This window comes from Entelurus aequoreus, linkage group LG04, assembly GCF_033978785.1.
Source record: "Entelurus aequoreus isolate RoL-2023_Sb linkage group LG04, RoL_Eaeq_v1.1, whole genome shotgun sequence".
In the NCBI taxonomy this organism is placed as follows: Eukaryota; Metazoa; Chordata; class Actinopteri; order Syngnathiformes; family Syngnathidae; genus Entelurus; species Entelurus aequoreus.
Genome location: NC_084734.1, coordinates 34,088,925 through 34,109,849, shown reverse-complemented (window position 1 = coordinate 34,109,849; position 20,925 = coordinate 34,088,925). Strand labels below are relative to the sequence as shown.

Below are 20,925 nucleotides of genomic sequence, written 5' to 3'. Positions count from 1 at the left end.
TTAAGTTTTGTGCATTTCATTAATCCATCCATTTTCTACCGCTTGTCCCCCCCTGGGTGGCGGGGGTGGTTGGAGCCTATCCCAGCTGCATTCGGACGGAAGGCGGGGTACACCCTGGACAAGTGGCCATCTCATCGCAGGGCCAACACAGATGAGACAACATTCACATTCACACACAAGGGCCAATTTAGTGTTACAATCACATGGTCTGGATTTTATGCATTTTTTTAATAACATTTGTTTATTGGATTTAGATGCATATAGTTGACAGGGAGAGCCAAACATGCAATCAATGTTGTGTCCCCCCCCCCAACAAGTAAAACATTTAAATAAAATAAATAATTGAATAAATAAAAGAGAAACCACAGATATCAACATAAAACCACAGACAGTTGAATACCTGAATGGCCATAGAGAGATACAACGACCAGCAAACACACTGAAGGCTTATCAACCACCCACATTTCAATTGTTTTTGAGTCAGGGTTAATTTGGAGATCAGTCTCTCCTACATACTTCGAAAGGAACCCAGGTCTCTGCAAATATTGTTTACGTATTTGTGAGTCTTCTTATTCCAAATGAAGTCTACAATCTGACTATCTAATTTACGAAAGAAGGACTGGGGGAGAAAAGTGGTATGCAATGGAACAGAAAGGAAAATCGCGGAAGTACATTCATTTGAATAGAGTTGACGTGTGCCACCGTAGATTAAGTAAGTAATTATCAGTGTTCAAAGTCTCCCTGGATTTGTGGCTCAGTAAAGCAAAGTTGGCTTTATAAAGCTCGGCAAGCATAACCTGGACACCCAAGCATGAGAATATTTGCTAGGCAATTTAAAAGGGAAAATTGTGCTTAGAATATTTCTTAGCAGCTGAGTTTACAGGAAATATTTCACTTTTACCCAAGTTCAATTTGTAACCAGACACATGGCCAAAAGCTTGAAGAGTTACTCAGGGCAGCCGGGACTGATACGTAGAGGTCCGAGATAAATAGAAGATCATTTGCGTAGAGCGGGACTGCACATTGTGCCTACATATACCCATAATAAGTGAAGCGCTATTGACAGAGGCTCAATGTCAAGAGCAAAAAGCAATGGGCTGAGAGGATAGCCGTGCCGCGTAAAACGATAGAGGCGAAAGTTTTGGGATTGATTATCATTTGTCCTGACCGAGGCCGCTGGGGATGAATAGATAAGCTTAACCCACGAGATAAAACTATTACTGAAGCCGAATCTGTCCAAGACATAATATTGATAGTTCCTCTGCGCCTTTTCCACATCCAGTGGTATCACTGCCTCTTGGATATCGGAAGCAGGAACATTGTACAATATATTGAAAATACGTCGAAGATTAGAAAAGGAGTGCCTATTTCGGATGAACCCAGTGTGATCTGCATTAGTAATAGATGGAAGAATAGTGTCAAGACGTAAAGCTAGCAGTTTAGACAATAATTTAAAATCCACATTCGATTCAAAATTCACACTCCAGTCTCTGCAGAGTGGTGAGGACGGCGGAAAAGATCATCAGGACTCCTCTTCCTCCTATCCAGGAAATCGCAAAAAGCCGCTGCCTGACCAGGGCTCAGGAAATCGCAAAAAGCCGCTGCCTAACCAGGGCTCAGAAAATCTGCAGAGACTCCTCCCACCCCCACCAAGGACTGTTTTCACTGCTGCACTCTAGAAAGCGGTTCCGCAGCCTCCGTAGCAGAACCTCCAGGTTCTGTAACAGCTTTTTCCCTCAGGCCATAAGACTCTTGAACGCATCATAATAATCCCCTCAATTCCCCCCAAAACGGATGAACTCGCTGGAATATAAAGACAATATAATATACATTCATAAACGTGGATGCATATGCAAAAGTGCAATATATTTATCTGTACGGTAATCTATTTATTTATGTCTGCACCTTATTGCTCTTTTATCCTGCACTACAATGAGCTAATGCAACAACCTTTCGTTCTTATCTGTACTGTAAAGTTCAACTTTGAATGACAAAAGGAAGTCTAAGTCTAAGTCAACAGGCTAATAGGACGATACAAAGTGTTTCAAGTGGAGAGAAATTGACACATGGTTAAGCGTTTGTGAGAGGTGGCCAGATTTAAATAATTAATTGTACATATTCAATAATAAAGGGGCAGGTTTATGGCAAAAGTTTTTGTTAAAATTCGGAAAGGTAAACATCCAGTCCAACCTTGCTGCAACATTCAGTTCTGCAGCAGTGACTGGTCTCTCCAATTCCATCGCAGCGGACTGATGAACTGAGTGGATGTCCAGTTTATTAAAAAAGTCATCCTGGTCATGGGTAGAAATTGAGCAGGCGAGTCCTTAAGTACGTTATTTATCTCAAGGTAAATAACGTACCCTAGGAGTTACACCTGACTCAGTTTGAATCTGTGTAATATTATGAGACGTTGATATCTGGTGTAATGAATGGGCGAATAATAATATGCTGGCATTATCGCCATGTTCAAAAAACTGGAATCTTGAGCCCAGCATTTGGTCAGTGGCGTGATCTGACGTAAGATTATCCAGTTCTGCCTATAGAGAGAGCTTTTCCTTGTAAGCATCTGAGTTTTGAGAGACAGCGAAAGAGTTGTCTAGTGAGTGTATGTGTTGTCAGCTTAGTCAATTTATTCTTCCTGAGTCTTTTCTCCTAACTTGTAGAAGAATTTATCTCCCCCCTAATATATGCCTTAAGCGTCTCCCAGAGCACAGAGGCCAACACTCTAGGGGTCTTGTTCAAGAGTATAAATGTTTTTGACGTGAAACAAATTCCACAAAGTCCTCATTTAAGAGTAATCGTGTATTAAGACGCCATGGCGCATGTGTGGTTGTTAGGTTTTCAAAGTGAATATCCATTAAAATGGATCCGGAGACACACGAGGCTTGGAGAGGCCTGGCTTGTCGGATTTTCTTCGGCCAGACATCACAGAATTCACAGGCGCAATGACAAAAAAGGAAGTGTGCGGACACGACAGGTTAGTAAAGGTATAAGTTGACGAATTGAGTTACCAAAAGTGCCAATAAAACATGAAAAAGCTCACATTTCCCAGATTTTAGGAATTTTAGGAGTAAACTGAATAAACGAACCATTGTAGCAATAAAATACAAATCAAAGCTAGTCAAATTAATGAATATAATCAATGAACTGCTGCAGCCCTAATTGTAATGATGGCAATAATGTAACTAAAACGGAAAAATAACCTTAAAAAAATGGCAAATCTTGTCATCCAATGTTTTATTGTTAATGTATAATGTAAAACCTTTCACACTAGACAATGTCAAAGGTATGTTTTTAATTTTTAATTGTCATACACACTTAAATACTCAACTTTAATGACTATAAGAGTTAAGGACTGACGGAAATATTTCCGTTGCCTTACACTTTTCACATTCGACATTCTTGTTGCGCAGATGTACTGTAGGTAAAACTACCGTATTTTTCGGACTATAAGTCGCTCCGGAGTATACGTCGCACCGGCCGAAAATGCACAATAAAGAAGGAAAAAAACATACAGTATATACGTGGCACTTACAGTATATATATATATATACACGAGGGTTGCTGGTTACTGGGGTTCAATCCCCACCTTCTACCATCCTAGTCACGTCCGTTGTGTCCTTGGGCAAGACACTTCACCCTTGCTCCTGATGGGTGCTGGTAGCACCTTGCATGGCAGCTCCCTCCATCAGTGTGTGAATGTGTGTGTGAATGGGTGAATGTGGAAATACTGTCAAAGCGCTTTGAGTACCTTTTTAAGGTAGAAAAGCGCTATACAAGTATAACCCATTTATCATTTATTTATCATAAGTCGCATTTTGGGGGGAAATTTATTTGATAAAATCCAACACCAAGAATAGACATTTGGAAGGCAATTTAAAATAAATAAAAAATAGTGAACAACAGGCTGAATAAGTGTACGCCATATGACGCACAAATAACCAACTGAGAACGTGCCTGGTATGTTACGCAACACATCATGGCAAGAGTCATTCAAATAACTATAACATATAGAACATGCTATACGTTTACCAAACAATCTGTCACTCCCGATCGCTAAATCCGATGAAATCTTCCTCCCCGGTGTCGCCTCTGGTATGTCCTTTCTTTCTGCTGCTCGATCGCCGTTCTCTGCTGCATATTTCACTATGTGCAGCTTGTAATCTGCAGTATATGATTTCCTTTTCGGTGCCATTTTAGTTATAATAAATAAATGATAAATGGGTTATACTTGTATAGCGCTTTTCTACCTTCAAGGTACTCAAAGCGCTTTGACAGTATTTCCACATTCACCCATTCACACACACATTCACACACTGATGGCGGGAGCTGCCATGCAAGGCGCTAACCAGCAGCCATCAGAGGCAAAGGGTGAAGTGTCTTGCCCAAGGACACAACGGACGTGACTAGGAAGGTAGAAGGTGGGAATTGAACCCCAGTAACCAGCAACACTCCGATTGCTGGCACAGCCACTCTACCAACTTCGCCACGCCGTTCAGCCCTTCTCAGTTTTTATAAGTTACCGCCAATGTTGATGTGATCCATTTTAATAGCTACAGCAGTAGCGTATAGCATATAGCAGTTAGCATAACATGACCCACAATGCACTTCTGCCATGACCCTCCCCCGCCAAATTCTTATTGGTTGACGTGTGAGTGACGATTGCTGACGTGTGTGTGACGATTGCTGACATTTGCTTTGTCTCTTACACGAATGAGATAAATAATAATATTTGATATTTTACGGTAATGTGTTAATTTCACACATAAATCGCTCCGGAGTATATGTCGCAACCACGGCCAAACTATGAAAAAAACTGTGATTTATAATCCGAAAAATACGGTAGTAAAATGTAGGCAAAATACTAACAAACAGAAAGGACATTGGAGTGGAGCAGGGCTATTCAACTGGTGGCACGGGCCAAATCCGGCCCAGGAATGACACCAGACTGGTGCGCGAGTTCAGTTAAAAATGCTTAGATAACACGTAATATTTTTGCAGCAGATTCCTAAACAACACTAATGTGCTCTCATATAGATTATCTTTGACTACCTTTTTGGCAGTAGGTCCTTAACAGCAGATTCTCAGGAATATACAAAATAAGAATATAACTGAAGAGAAAAGTCCCGGTGCCCTCCAAAAGTATTGGAACAGTGAGGCCAATTCCTTTATTTTTGTTGTAACACTGAAAACATTTGGGTTTGACATCAAAAGATGAATATGAGATAAGAGATCAACATTTCAGCTTTTATTTCCAGGTATTTACATCTGGATCTGATACACAACTTAGAATATACTGTAGCATTATTTGTAATAGAACACAACATTTTTAGGTGAGCAAAAGTATTGGAACACATAAACTTAAAATAGATTAAAGTAAATAAGACTTAATATTTAGTTGCAAATCCTTTGCTTTCAATAACTGCATCAAGCCTGTGACCCATTGGCATCACCAAACGTTTGCATTCTTCTTTTGTGATGCTTTTCCAGACTTTCACCTGTTGTTTGTTTTCGGGGGTTACTCCCTTCAGTCTCCTCTTCAGCAGGTAAAATGCATGCTCTATTGGGTTTAAGTCTGGAGACTGACTTGGCCAGTCTAAAACCTTCCACTTCTTGCCCCTGATGAACTCCTTTGTTGTTTTTGCAGTGTGTTTTGGGTCGTTATCTTGCTGCATGATGAAGGATCTCCCAATCAGTTTGGTTGCATGTTTCTTTAAATTAGCAGACAAAATGTTTCTGTAGACTTCTGAGTTCATTTTGCTGCTTCCATCATGTGTTACATCATCAATGAAGATGAAAGAGCCCGCCTCAGAAGAAGCCATGCAAGCCCAAGCCATGACATTACCTCCGTCGTGTTACACAGATGAGCTTGTATGTTTGGGATCATGAGCAGATCCTTTCTTTCTCCAAACTTTTGCCTTTCCATCACTTTGGAAGAAGTTAATCTTTGTCTCATCAGTCCATACAACTTTTCCCCAGAATTTTTTAGGCTCATTTCTGTACCTTTTGGCAAATTCCAGCCTGGCCTTCCTATTCTTCTTGCTAATGAGTGGTTTGCATCTTCTGGTGTAGCCTCTGTACTTCTGTTCATGAAGTCTTCTGCGAACAGTAGATTGTGATACCTTCACTCCTGCCCTTTGGAGTTTGTTGCTGATGTCACTCACAGTTGTATTAGGGTCTTTCTTTATAGCTCTCACAATGTTTCTGTCATCAACTGCTGATGTTTTCCTTGGTCTACCTATTCGACGTCTGTTGCTTAAAGGCCTACTGAAACCCACTACTACCGACCACGCAGTCTGATAGTTTATATATCAATGATGAAATCTTAACATTATAACACATGCCAATACGGCCGGGTTAACTTATAAAGTAACATTTTAAATTTGCCGCTAAACTTCCGGTTCGAAACGCCTCTGAGGATGACGTATGCGTGTGACGTAGCCCGGCGAACACGGGTATGCCTTCCACATTGAAGCCGATACGAAAAAGCTCTGTTTTCATTTCATAATTCCACAGTATTCTGGACATCTGTGTTCGTGAATCTGTTTCAATCATGTTCATTGCATTATGGAGAAGGAAGCCAAGCAAGCAAAGAAGAAAGTTGTCGGTGCGAAATGGACGTATTTTTCGAACGTAGTCAGCCACAACAGTACACAGCCGGCGCTTCTTTGTTTACATTCCCGAAAGATGCAGTCAAGATGGAAGAACTCGGATAACAGAGACTCTAACCAGGAGGACTTTTGATTTGGATACACAGACGCCTGTAGAGAACTGGGACAACACAGACTCTTACCAGGATTACTTTGATTTGGATGACAAAGACGCAGACGTGCTACTGTGAGTATGCAGCTTTGGCTTTTTTTTGCGTATGTACGTAACTTTTTTAAAATATATAAGCTTTATGAACCTTGGGTTAGGTGAACGGTCTTTTGGGCTGAGTGATTGTGTGTGTTGATCATGTGTTTGAATTGTATTGGCGTGTTCTATGGAGCTAGGAGCTAGCAGAGGAGCTAGGAGCTAGCATAACACGTACCGTACCGTACGTGCGCGTCACGTACGTAACTTTTTAAAAATATATAAGCTTTATGAACCTTGGGTTAGGTGAACGGTCTTTTGGGCTGAGTGATTGTGTGTGTTGATCAGGTGTTTGAATTGTATTGGCGTGTTCTATGGAGCTAGGAGCTAGCAGAGGAGCTAGGAGCTAGCATAACAAACACGCAGGTGTTATTATGCAGGATTAATTTGTGGCATATTAAATATAAGCCTGGTTGTGTTGTGGCTAATAGAGTATATATATGTCTTGTGTTTATTTACTGTTGTAGTCATTTCCAGCTGAATATCAGGTACCGTGAGTATGCAGCCTTGGCTGCTAAACATTCGATAACTTGACCGTATGTGCGCGTCACGTACGTAACTTTTTAAAAATATATAAGCTTTATGAACCTTGGGTTAGGTGAACGGTCTTTTGGGCTGAGTGATTGTGTGTGTTGATCAGGTGTTTGAATTGTATTGGCGTGTTCTATGGAGCTAGGAGCTAGCAGAGGAGCTAGGAGCTAGCATAACAAACACGCAGGTGTTTTTATGCAGGATTAATTTGTGGCATATTAAATATAAGCCTGGTTGTGTTGTGGCTAATAGAGTATATATATTTCTTGTGTTTATTTACTGTTGTAGTCATTCCCAGCTGAATATCAGGTCACCCCCGGCTCTCACAGCATCTTCCCTATCTGAATAGCTTCAACTCCCCACTAGTCCTTACCTTGCACTTTACTCATCCACAAATCTTTCATCCTCGCTCAAATTAATGGGGAAATTGTCGCTTTCTCGGTCCGATTCTCTCTCACTTCATGCGGCCATCATTGTAAACAATAGGGAACTTTGCGTATATGTTCAACTGACTACGTCACGCTACTTCCGGTAGGTGCAAGCCTTTTTTTTATCAGATACCAAAAGTTGCAATCTTTATCGTCGTTGTTCTATACTAAATCCTTTCAGCAAAAATATGGCAATATCGCGAAATGATCAAGTATGACACATAGAATAGATCTGCTATCCCCGTTTAAATAAAAAAAATTCATTTCAGTAGGCCTTTAATACACCAGTGGTTTCTTTCTTCTCCAGGACATTCAAAATGGTTGTACTGGCTATGGCCAATGTTTGTGCAATGGCACTGATTGATTGTCCATCTTCTCTCAGATTCACAATTGCTTCTTTTTCACCCATAGACAGTTCTCTGGTTTTCATGTTGGGTCCACCTCTAAATGCAGTCTGCACTGGCAAAACCTATCCCACCCAATCTGAAACTGAGCTCAGACATACAGTGCTGTTCATTGTTTGAATAATCAATGTAATTGGGAGACACCTGGGCAACAAACACACCTGTCAGTCCAATACTTTTGCTCTCATTAAAAACGGGTAGGTTCAAACAAAAGGTACTAGCTTCTAGTTTGTGTTTCAGATCCAGATGTAATTATCTGGAAATAAAAGCTGAAATGTTGATCTCTTGTCCCATATTCATCTTTTGATGTAAAACCCAAATGTTTTCAGTCTACAACAAAAATAAACTAATTGGACTCACTGTTCCAATACTTTTGGAGGGTGTCATGTCTGTTCATGTTTTTGTTTGGCCATGTGCTGTTTGTTTTTGGGACTCTTTTTTAGTTCCTGGTTTCACTTCCTCGTTTTGTTTGGTTTCCATGGTCACCCATTAGTTTTCACCTGTCATGTCACGCACCTGTTTCACGTTTTGAGTCACACACCTGTTGTTAATCATCCATCCATCCATCCATTTTCTACCGCTTGTGTTATTTAAGTCTTTCTTTCTGTTCACTCGTTCTGCGTTCATTGTCTTTGTCACACCTGTTCATGTCTCTTGCTGACCAAGTAAGTCATAATCCATGTCATAGCTTCTGCTAACTAGCAGCTTCTTTTGTGTTTTAGGCACGCTTGCCTTTTTTTGTTGTATGTTTGTGTTTGTGGTAGTGAGTGATTTTGTTAAATAAATCCAAGCCTACCTTCACGCTGTCGTCCGAAGCCGTCTTTTGCGTTGGAAGAACAACCCCGCAGCGAGCTGCGACCCCCCCACGTGACAGAATGAACGCAGCCGAGCCATCAGGAGGTGATGGAGACGCGCTGGCGAAGATGGAAGTCAGCCAGAAAGGCTTCTTTTCGCCAGCATGGCGCGTCGTTCCCCCAGGATCCACCTCCGGACCACAAGATTCCCCAACCAGCCCAGTCTTGTCTTCCTCGCCGCCGCAGGAGACCCGTGCTGATGATGTCATCCCGCCCACTGGTCATGACGTCAGAGACCAAGACTTTTTTTAAAATTCTATTTATGCCCTCTGTCAGCCGCCCACTAAGGACTTTGTTTAAAAAAAAAAATCCTTTTGAGAAGATTTTTTCTAAATTTAGATATTTTCATACCCAGTCTAAAGTGGGGGTGGTGAATAGACATTTTGGACAATTTAATGGGGAGGATTCTGCCCCCCTCCTGACCTCCCTCCACCCACCCCAAAAAACGGTTCCAGACTGCGGGGGGCGCGTCTGGTATCCGCTCCTTGAGGGGGGGGCTAGGGCCGGGAGCCGTACTAGTGGGGTGACTCAGACGCGCCCAGCCAGGCAGCAACCTCCGGCCCGTCCACCACCACCAATTCATCAGCATGCCAAGCAGCAACCCCAAGCTAGGCCACCTGCACCACGTCAAGTTCCACGACGCCAAGCTCCGGTACCAGCTCCACGCGGCCAAGCTCCGGTACCAGCTCCACGCTCCGGTACCAGCTCCACGCTGCCAAGCTCCGGTACCAGCTCCACGCCAAGACCAAGACCCTCGCCAAGACCAAGACCCTCGCCAAGACCAAGACCCTCGCCAAGACCAAGACAACCCATGCCAAGACCAAGACAACCCATGCCAAGACCAAGACAACACATGCCAAGACCAAGACAACCCATGCCAAGCTTCGCCGCCTGACTCACCACGCCAAGCTTCGCCGCCTGCCACGACAACGCGCCCACCTCCTCGTCGGCCATTCCATGGGCGTCTGCCACGCCAGGTGCGCCGACCTCCTCATAGGCCACGAATGTGGCCATTCCCAGGTCGCCCACCTCGTCAGGTTCAGCGGCGGTCTACGCGTCGCCGCCACCTGATTCTGCCCCGGTGGATTCGGGGACACGTGGTCTGGCGACCCACCGCCAAGTCCCCCTCCCGCCCTCCCATGACTCTTGATCCTGTTTTTTGTTGTTGTTGTTGTTGTTGTTGGACATCTGGGATCTGTCCGTAAGGGGGGGGCTCTGTCATGTCTGTTCATGTTTTTGTTTGGCCATGTGCTGTTTGTTTTTTGGACTCTTTTTTTAGTTCCTGGTTTCACTTCCTTGTTTTGTTTGGTTTCCATGGTCACCCATTAGTTTTCACCTGTCATGTCACGCACCTGTTTCACGTTTTGAGTCACGCACCTGTTGTTAATCATGTCTGTGTTATTTAAGTCTTTCTTTCTGTTCACTCGTTCTGCGTTCATTGTCTTTGTCACACCGGTTCATGTCTCTTGCTGACCAAGTAAGTCATAGTCCATGTCATAGCTTCTGCTAACTAGCAGCTTCTTTTGTGTTTTAGGCACGCTTGCCTTTTTTTGTTGTATTTTTGTGTTTGTGGTAGTGAGTGATTTTGTTAAATAAATCCAAGCCTACCTTCACGCTGTCGTCCGAAGCCGTCTTTTGTGTTGGAAGAACAACCCCGCAGCGAGCTGCGACCCCCCCCCCCCCACGTGACAGAGGGCACTGTAACTGAAGAGAGAATCCTGAAGTAATTGAAGTTGATCGTTGGCATTATTACCAGGCTCTGCTATAAAGCAGAAAATTGATAAATGGAGCTAAAAGTACCATGTCATGAGATATAGCGGTTTGTGTTCATTCTAACACAGATTTGTCTATAAATATATTTATAACCTTTATTTAGCCTTTTTATTATCCTATTTCATTACAATTTTCACAACTTGATTACATAACCACACAACCTCCGCCCGAGCGCAGACCAATAAGTTCTAGCCCGAGAGAGAGACAAGCAGTGGAAATGGATGGAGGATTGAGGATTAATCGAGAGGTTTTTCAGTTTACTCGTATTTCTACGATGTACAGTTCCTTTGGTGATGTATGTCCGTGCTCTGCGACGTAACCGGCTGGCTGTGTCGCCTTGGAAACAATTGAGACGAAATTGGCACGCTCTGCTCTGCAGAACACAGACTTTCTCACCTCCGCCAAGGTTTGTTTGTTTGTTTGTTAGCAACATAACTTGAAAATTTCTTGACAGATTTTGATGAAATGTCAGAAAACAACAATTCTTTTCATCTACTACAAACACACTTTACTTCATTCTTACGGTGTTCTTTGCCCCCACCTTGCTAATCCCGCGCTGCTCAGAGTATTCTGGGAGTTGTAGTTTATTTCAGACCGAGCCAACGTTAAAACGCCAGAAAAAAACTACACACCAAGTTTTTTTTTATACTGTCACTCGTCCCGGCATTATTGTGAAGACTTTGAAACCGAAATACCACGGTATCTGCAAAACCGTTACACCCTTAATAATCGTAATTTTCAATATTGATGTAAATAATCGTGATTATTATTTAGCCATAATAATGCAGCTCTACTTCCAAATATCGCTCTCCCACTTACTGGGAGCTGCTTTTAATTGACATCCTGTTCATGCTAGCCCTCTCACTACCAGTGCTGAGGATTGATGGCCTGTTTGTGTGTGTGTGTGTGTGTGTGTGTGTGTGTGTGTGTGTGTGTGTGTGTGTGTTGCGGGGGAGCATCAAAATCTCTGCTGCTTATTTGGAGCAGGCCCAAAGCAAAAAACAGTAACCCAGTTTTAATTGCAAGCTCCATCTTTCACCTGTCATGGCTGCAGGGGAGCTTGATGCACAATTCATCACTCTTTCCTTGTGTTTTTGTCAACTGGTGTGTGTGGAGGGATCATATTGGATTACGTGTATATTCAAAGCTAAAAGTGTTTCTTTTTTTTAACCTTTCACTTTGAAAATAGTGTTGCTATACTGGCGACTGGCAGTGATCTTTTGGTCCGGTTGAACTACTACTGAACTATATACGTTGTTGCCATTTCGGCCACCTTTTAAACGCTATAAGGAAAAGTGGGCTTTTTTGTAATCACATTATTTGCACTTTCACCTGAAAGCCTGCAATTTTTTGACATGTTCTTCCTCTTCTAAACCTCCAAAAGGTCACACTGGACGTTTTGACCTATGTTGCCCCCCTTCCTATTTATTTTAAGTTGCTTTCTTGGTTCAGCTTCTCAGACCTGTATGTGCAGTGACTTCCAAAAGCCAAGAGTGGGCAGGGAGATAGAGGTTGTAGAGCAATAAATAACCAAATGTTATCAGAGGCGCGCTGAAGGAAGAGGATGCAGCTGTACGAACAGGACTCAGGGCCCGAGACGGACCAGTGTGTGCTCCAAGAGTCTTTGAGGCCCTGCCTGAAAATGGTAGACTGGAGGCGTGGTGCAGTCCAACTTGTCGCAAGTTTATTTTTCTTTGCCGTTTTATCCCCAAGAGAGAGACGCAAGCTCCCTTTTCTTCAGTTTGGAACTACGCCGCCATTAACACACTTAAGATGTCTGCATTTTTATAATTCCATGCTGGCGACAGCCCCAGCAGTTAACGGTGTCCCTCCGCCCTTCCCATGCTCATAAACTGTATATGTAACACATGAAAGCCACATGGGATGCATTGCTTAAGTGTTTTTTTTCACCTTTGTTATCAGCATTGTTATGGCCATAATACATTGTATTTTTTCAATTACATATCATTACAGATCATCTAAGTCACTGCTAAACTCAAAATCTAACATTTAACACACTCGTAAATGAAAATGTATTCAAAAAGAGAGATACAGTTAAGACCAAAATTATTGATTATTTTTTTAAATAGTTTTTTTTTTTTTTTTAATTCGGTAATAACACAACAATGATGCATAAAGACTAAAATGTTATTTTGAAAAGGTTTGACTTATTTGAATATTCACAAAACTTTGACAAGTTTGTGACTCATTTTAGCCTAAACTAACTGTTCAGTTTCATATTGAGGGTTAAGAATGTATAAATACATGTAACTTGAATACACAATCATATTCTTTCAGGGAAAGACCTTTCCTCCCGAAGTACAACCGACCTTAACTGTATCTTTGGGAAGAGAGCAAAAAATGACACAAGTACTGAGCAGGTAAGACACACACACACCCCCCATTACTAAAAGTGTAAATGTAACATTTCATTAGGAGTGTTTAAAAGTTTAGGTAAACCTTTAAGTAAGATTGCACATGTATGTTCAAATTCTCTTATTGGATGCAACATTTATATATATTTAGATTCGTAATCCAGTTGACTTTACATTGTTTCTCCATGTGAGGCTTAGATTTCCATATTTTGTTGACCCAGTGTGTCGTTTTGGTGGTAATTACTCGGGACAACCTTTGGTGCTGATGCTACACTAAAGTGTTTGGCTCATGAGCCAGCCCCTGGCCCAAGATTAGCCTCGTCACAGCGTGCGGCTTTTTAACGTTGCCAACCAGGCCGCTGATGGTGGCAAGAGCAGCGAAATCCAGTTAAAGGATTTGCACTCTGGACCATCCCCTGTGTCACTTTTGCCTCCAAGGCCGTGCTCTTCAGGTGAGGTGCACCAAAGGACTTTATTAATGTCTGAGGGGAAATTGTGGCTAGTTCTGCAAGAAATAGAAAATATTTTCATGATGACACTTACAAAATAGTTTTGTGTCTGCTCTTTGACATTTCCAACTGTAGTTGCTAGAATTAAAAACAAATGCGCAATTTTGGTATCTGTTTTTTTATGAGTCAGATAAAACCTGTTTAAACGCATATCTTGACCTATTCTGACTGGGGATGGGGAGGTTTAATGTTTACCTCGGACATGAGATTTACCTTAGACATGTGCATGCGAGATACGTATGCATTAATATAGAAGCTTAAAATTGCACAGGCTTTTGGGGAAAATTTTAGGTTAATCAAATTTTACCTAGCATTGATTAAATTGGATTTTTATGTATCTTAACGTGAAACACATTTTTGACAATTTTTTTATAACTTTCTTTTAGTCTAGAACTGTGGGCCATTGGCCTGTGTATGTAACAACAACAAAGGAATCATGGCTGAGCCGATACACATTCACCTCCACACTTGGCAACACAATGGGTTATGGGAGGAACGGGCACCTTAATAAAGCTAATGCTATTTTCAAAATGTGCCACGCTGCTGTCAAATACACCGGAAGCAAAATTCCCTTATAACTAATTTGAAACGGCAACATGGAATCAGCATCGACTAGTCATATTTGAAACGTGCTGCAATGGATGTCAATCGTATCTAATCAATGAAGAGGTATCTGAAATGTATTGGATTGTTGCCTGTGAATCGAGATGCATATTGTGCCTGTTAGAGACCAGAAATGCCGATCCCTCACCCCTGATTTCCACAAGATGCGAAACGCCAACTAAGTGTAACTGCCACGAAACGGCACCGCCATCTACCTTCCGGCAATCCATGTAGCAGCTTGGCAAGTGCAGCGAAATAGCTCGGACTTTAACTATATCTCGGGAGTATGCGCATAATCATGTAATAAAGTAAACACCACGGAACGTCTCGAGCTTTGCTGTTCATCAATACCCAGAGAAGTGCTGTACGCTTAGCTTTTTCACTAGATGCACTGGTGCTACTAAATGAAAAACATTAGTAACACAGAATTTTTTTTGTAGAACAGAAAATGTTTTTGTATTAATATGAGAATGTCTTAAATATTACAGATTCATTATTAACACTCAAACAAGGTACGCATGTGCACTCATACATATAAACACAATGCCATCATCAGGCCTATTGTAACACTCAAGTACACATAGAGAACAAGTACACATAGAGAACATCCCTAAACTGTGCTGGCACTGTCGCTAACACAAGTGTAGGGCTGGGACCGAAACTCATATCCTGATATATAGTTTGGCTCATAAACTAACCCATAAATGGAAATATCAGTTGACGTAACTAAATATCTCCACCATGCCTTGTTTTCAAATTTTCGGGACTGATGGGGATCCCAAATACAAAAAACCAAGTACCAACATGTAAGAAAAGTATTTTGTGTATAATAGGATCCCAATTTAAGAGGTGTTTTGAGATATTAATGTTTTGTTTTTTTTAAATATGAGAAAAGTCAAATATAATCTCCAATCTTCTTTAAAAAACATTTAGCGATGCTCAATTATTTAGCTAACAAAAACACAAAATAACAAAATGTGAAATAAAGCGCTCTGGTTTAAGAGCACGTGTTTAAACGTCAGCAGCAACGTAAAAGTAATTGACTTTTAACAATGGTGTTTTTATAGGCAAACATTATTATATGACATACACACAAAGATGTTAGCCAGGAACACCAACGTGCCAACTGCTTCATGATGCTGTGTGACAGGCTGTGTTCTGAAAATGTATTTTAAAAAGTCATGAATCATAGTTACTCATTACTTTACCAAAAATACTAACAAAATTACTTTTTAATAAATGTAATTAATTACTTGAGAAATTGTGTTACTAAAAAAATGAACCTCAAATATCTGGCCTAATGTAGACTGACCATACGTCCTCTTTTCCCCGGACATGTCCTCTTTTTGCGGTCTGTCTGGGTGGGGTTTCTTAAATGCCTCAAATGTCCGGTATTTTGAGTTAGGGTTGCGTGTATTTTCAATGTACGTCCAGAGTTAAGAAGGGGTTAAATTGTGAAGGTGTGCGCACGCAGCAACATTCGTGAGGGAGGGGCAGAGACAGAGAGCGAGAGAGCGAGACAGTCAAGCGACAGACAGAACACAAGAGAGAAGCCGAAACGTAAATGCAACTTCACAGATGATTTGCGGGAAAAGTATCTTTGTTTTCGTCCTAGCCTTGTCACATGGAAAGCAGAATGCACTGTGTGCAAAGCAGGAACGTATATATCTGTGGCAAATAAAGGGGCCAACGTTCTATAAGCCCATATCGACACTACAAAGCACAAAACAGCTATGCAGGGCGAGAGCTCGTCTGCCGTTTTTTGTTTAAATTTAATTAACTTGTTTTGAGGCATTATTTATCTTTAGATTATATACAAGAGGTTATTTTGAATATTTCTACCCCTGCACTTTTTTTCCAAAACTGAATGTTACAGAACATAAGTGTGACTTATTTTGTTATACTGTCAACCAGTGTTGGCGTTAACACACTTTTTGTGTCTTTTTAACGCATTGAAATGAGAAAGGACGCAGATTATTTATTTATTTTAAATTTTTTTTACCATTTGTGGCCCACAGCTAATGTTTTAAAGGCCCACGGCACATTCTAAAAATACTATTAAAATTAGAGATGTCCGATAATGGCTTTTTTACCGATATCCGATATTCGGATATTGTCCAACTCTTAATTACCGATTCCAATATCAACCGATACCGATATATACAGTCGTGGAATTAACACATTATTATGCCTAATTTTGTTGTGATGCCCCGCTGGATGCATTAAACAATGTAACAAGGTTTTCCAAAATAAATTAACTCAAGTTATGGAAAAAAATGCCAACATGGCACTGCCATATTTATTATTGAAGTCACAAAGTGCATTATTTTTTTTAACATGCCTCAAAACAATAACAGTGCAATACTTTTTCATAACATGGTCACTACTGCCTAGTTTCTCTTGTTATATTCTTATTTTACTGTTATATATTTTTTCTAATTGTTGCTTTTTATTTTTATTCTTATTGTAATATTTCTCTATTCTGTTTCCATTTATACCCCCATTATTTATTTTTTACTTTTTAAATTCGATCTCAATTCTGTACACTGCTGCTGGAATTTTAATTTTCCTGAGGGAACTCTCCTGAAGGAATCAATAAAGTACTATCTATCTATCTATCCAAACAGCAGCTTGGAATTTGGGACATGCTCTCCCTGAGAGAGACTATGAGGAGGTTGAGGTGGGCGGGGTTGGGGTGGGTGGAGGTAGCGGGGGGGTTTATATTGTAGCGTCCCTGAAGAGTTAGTACTGCAAGGGATTCTGGGTATTTGTTCTGTTGTGTTTATGTTGTGTTACGGTGCGGATGTTCTCCCGAAATGTGTTTGTCATTCTTGTTTGGTGTGGGTTCACAGTGTGGCGCATATTTGTAACAGTGTTAAAGTTGTTTATACGGTCACCCTCAGTGTGACCTGTATGGCTGTTGACCAATATGCCTTGCATTAATTCGTGATGAGAACAGCCGGTAGATATTATGTGACTCGGGCGGCACGCACGCAAAGGAAATGCCTTTAAGTCCGTTTACACAGCTGCGTTTTAAAACGTCATACATTTTACTTTTAGATACCGATAATTATGAAACCAATACCGATAATTTCCGATATTACATTTTAAAGCATTTATCGGCCGATAATATCGGCAGACCGATATTATAGGACATCCCTAATTAAAATAAACAAAAACATAACAAAAGTGAAATAAAAAAGCCTAAAGGTGAAATGTAATTTAGAAAAAGTTGCAATGTTGACTAATAAAACAAAGCTGTTTTTGTTTTTCTTTCAAAATGTTATTATGAATTATTGACCTATCAAAGGTTCTGATTACTTCACATCAAATATTACACTTTGAAAAATATTTTTGGTGGACGATTTTGCATATTTTGTGTGTTTGCCATAAAAAACATAGTTTTGTTTGACAAAAAAGGGCGGAAAACAAACAAACAAAAAAACAACATAAAAAAACTAAAACATTTTGAAATGAGGAATAGATTTGAAGTTGATGTACCTACTCAGTGGCCTAGTGGTTAGAGTTGATGTACCTACTCAGTGGCCTAGTGGTTAGAGTGTCCGCCCTGAGATCGATAGATTGTGAGTTCAAACCCTGGCCGGGTCATACCAAAGACTATAAAAATGGGACCCATTACCTCCCTGCTTGGCACTCAACATCAAGGGTTGGAATTGGGGGTTAAATCACCAAAAATGATTCCCGGGCGCGGCACTGCTGCTGCCCACTGCTCCCCTCACCTCCCAGGGGGTGATCAAGGGGATGGGTCAAATGCAGAGGACAAATTTCACCACACCTAGTGTGTGTGACAATCATTGGTACTTTAACTTTTTAACTTTATGTAGACTCCAGGGATTTAAGCGTTAAATATAAAATGTATGTATGACCTGGCACACCGTTATCATTTCATGACCCAAGCAAAACACTTTTCACACTTTTATACTGAAATAAATACACCTATACCTTATTAAATAAAAACATAGAAAAAACTACCAGCAGCGGTAAAGTTTAGATCCATGAAGGAAAGAAGAAAGTGAATGAATGTTTATAACTGAATACATTTACATATGTATACAAATGTGTTTTCTTTTATATTATCTTTTTTAATTCACGTTTATGACAACCTTTTTCCAAAACACAATATAGAATGTGAGATATAACAGGATAATGCATACATTTGTCATTTGTTTTCAAAACGCTTACAAAAAAGTGGGACCCCAAAAATTTACTGTGGGACCCCATTTTTTTGACTTGATGGGGTCCCTGGGACCCCATTTTGAAATTTCATAGCGCCAACACTGCTGTCAACAGAGGAGACAAAATGCTTTATTGAAATAAATGTATATTATTTATAAAGCAAGTTCGAGTATCATTGGCAAATTTTCCCCTAGTCCCGGCCTTGGCGTGCTGCCCGCCTTGGCACGCATATATGTGTCCTCTTTTTGGGATTTCAGAATATGGTCAGCCTAGCCTAATGCAGTTAAGATAACTTGCCTAGTGACGTGTGACGTCAGTTAGTCCACTCAGTAGTCTGACTTTGAGCTGTTTCTATCTTAGCAGGCTCGCAGCGGCAGTTTGTCTGCTCTGACGGCAGCTCTTTTGAATCTTTCACTGGTTTGTGTTACCTCTGCTTAATAAATAAATAGATTGAATGTGCTTCCATAGCTGTATGTTCTTATCAACAAACGGAGTATTATTTGAGTGGCGAGTTTGTCACTTCTATCATTGATTTGTTGTTCAATATTCCCTCTGACTTTCATACGGTAGGTACAAGCGAACAGTGCAGTTAGTGTCAAGTGGTGGTGAAAAAAACATATTTTTCTGACCATTTCCTTCAACTACAATCTAGTTTCATCCATCTTGTAACACAGAGTTTGTGAGCTAGGAAGAGTAGCCCGCTCCCCTCTATGCATGGCGCAGGTGGGGTGGGGGGATACACACAGCTCTCAGCGCGAGTGATCAATCATTTGGTTATAGTTTCAAACGTGCTATACAGATGGGCTAAAATTTGGATGGATTTATTTTAGGAGTTAATGCGATAAAAGGGTTGAAATCCCTTTTTGCACATGTGCAACAGTTTTTTGTTTTTTTTAATGTTTCCCGTACTATTTTTAGTCTCATTTGCGAGTAAATTGGTCGCACCATACAGCACTGCAGAGGCCGGCGCGTCTGTAAAGGAATTGACTTGACTCGTGAAAAAGACAACAATTTTGCCTTGCGGAATGACAGCTTTATTTTTTTAGAAAGCAACAACACAGCAGTAACATCATCCCTGGCGAGCTTTGTAGACACACACAACTCACACAAACCACGCCCTATCTCCCCAGCTCCGGTATCAGCTGGCATTTGACACATTACCAGATATCCACACATAGCTGCCTGGGATATCCATCCATCCATCCATCTTCTTCCGCTTATCCGAGGTCGGGTTGCAGGGGCAGCAGCCTAAGCAGGGAAGCCCAGACTTTCCTCTCCCCAGCCACTTCGTCCAGCTCTTCCCGGGGGATCCCGAGGCGTTCCCAGGCCAGCCGGGAGACATAGTCCTCCCAACGTGTCCTTGGTCTTCCCCGTGGCCTCCTACCCGTCGGACGTGCCCTAAACACCTCCCTAGGGAGGCATTCGGGTGGCATCCTGACCAGATGCCCGAACCACCTCATCTGGCTCCTCTCGATGTGGAGGAGCAGCGGCTTAACTTTGAGCTACTCCCGGATGGCAGAGCTTCTCACCCTATCTCTAAGGGAGAGCCCTGCCGCCCGGCAGAGGAAACTAATTTCGGCCACTTGTAACCGTGATCTTGTCCTTCCGGTCATAACCCAAAGCTCATGACCATAGGTGAGGATTGGAACGTAGATCGACCGGTAAATTGAGAGCTTTGCCTTCCGGCTCAGCTCATTCTTCACCACAACGGATCGATACAGCGTCCGCATTACTGAAGACGCCGCACCGATCCGCCTGTCGATCTCACGATCCACTCTTCCCTCACTCGCGAACAAGACTCCACTTGGGCCAAGATCTCCTCCCCAACCCGGAGATGGCACTCCACCCTTTTCCGTGCGAGAACCATGGACTCGGACTTGGAGGTGCTGATTCTCATTCCAGTCGCTTCACACTCGGCTGCGAACCGATCCAGTGAGAGCTGAAGATTGTGGCCAGATGAAGCCACCAGGACTACATCATCTGCAAAAAGCAGAAACCTAATCCTGCAGCCACCAAACCGGAGCCCCTCAACACCCTGACTACGCTTAGAAATTCTGTCCATAAAAGTTATGAACAGAATCGGTGACAAAGGGCAGCCTTGGCGCAGTCCAACCCTCACTGGAAACGTGTCCGACTTACTGCCTGCAATGCGGACCAAGCTCTGACACTGATCGTACAGGGAGCGGACCGCCACAATCAGACAGTCCGATACCCCATACTCTCTGAGCACTCCCCACAGGACTTCCCGGGGGACACGGTCGAATGCTTTCTCCAAGTCCACAAAGCACATGTAGACTGGTTGGGCAAACTCCCATGCACCCTCAAGGACCCTGCCGAGAGTATAGAGCTAGTCCACAGTTCCACGACCAGGACGAAAACCACACTGTTCCTTCTGA

The 20,925-nt window shown here is 41.8% G+C and overlaps 1 protein-coding gene across 1 annotated transcript in view; it reads left to right on the top strand.

Annotated features, from left to right (window-relative positions):
* The window catches only part of pinx1 (PIN2 (TERF1) interacting telomerase inhibitor 1), a 57,655-nt gene that overhangs the window by 11,749 nt on the left and 24,981 nt on the right, over positions 1-20,925 (top strand). Inside the window, exon 6 of the mRNA XM_062044664.1 lies at positions 13,144-13,226. Within this exon, the coding sequence (XP_061900648.1) occupies positions 13,144-13,226 (83 nt within the window). The remainder of the gene's footprint in view (positions 1-13,143; positions 13,227-20,925) is intronic.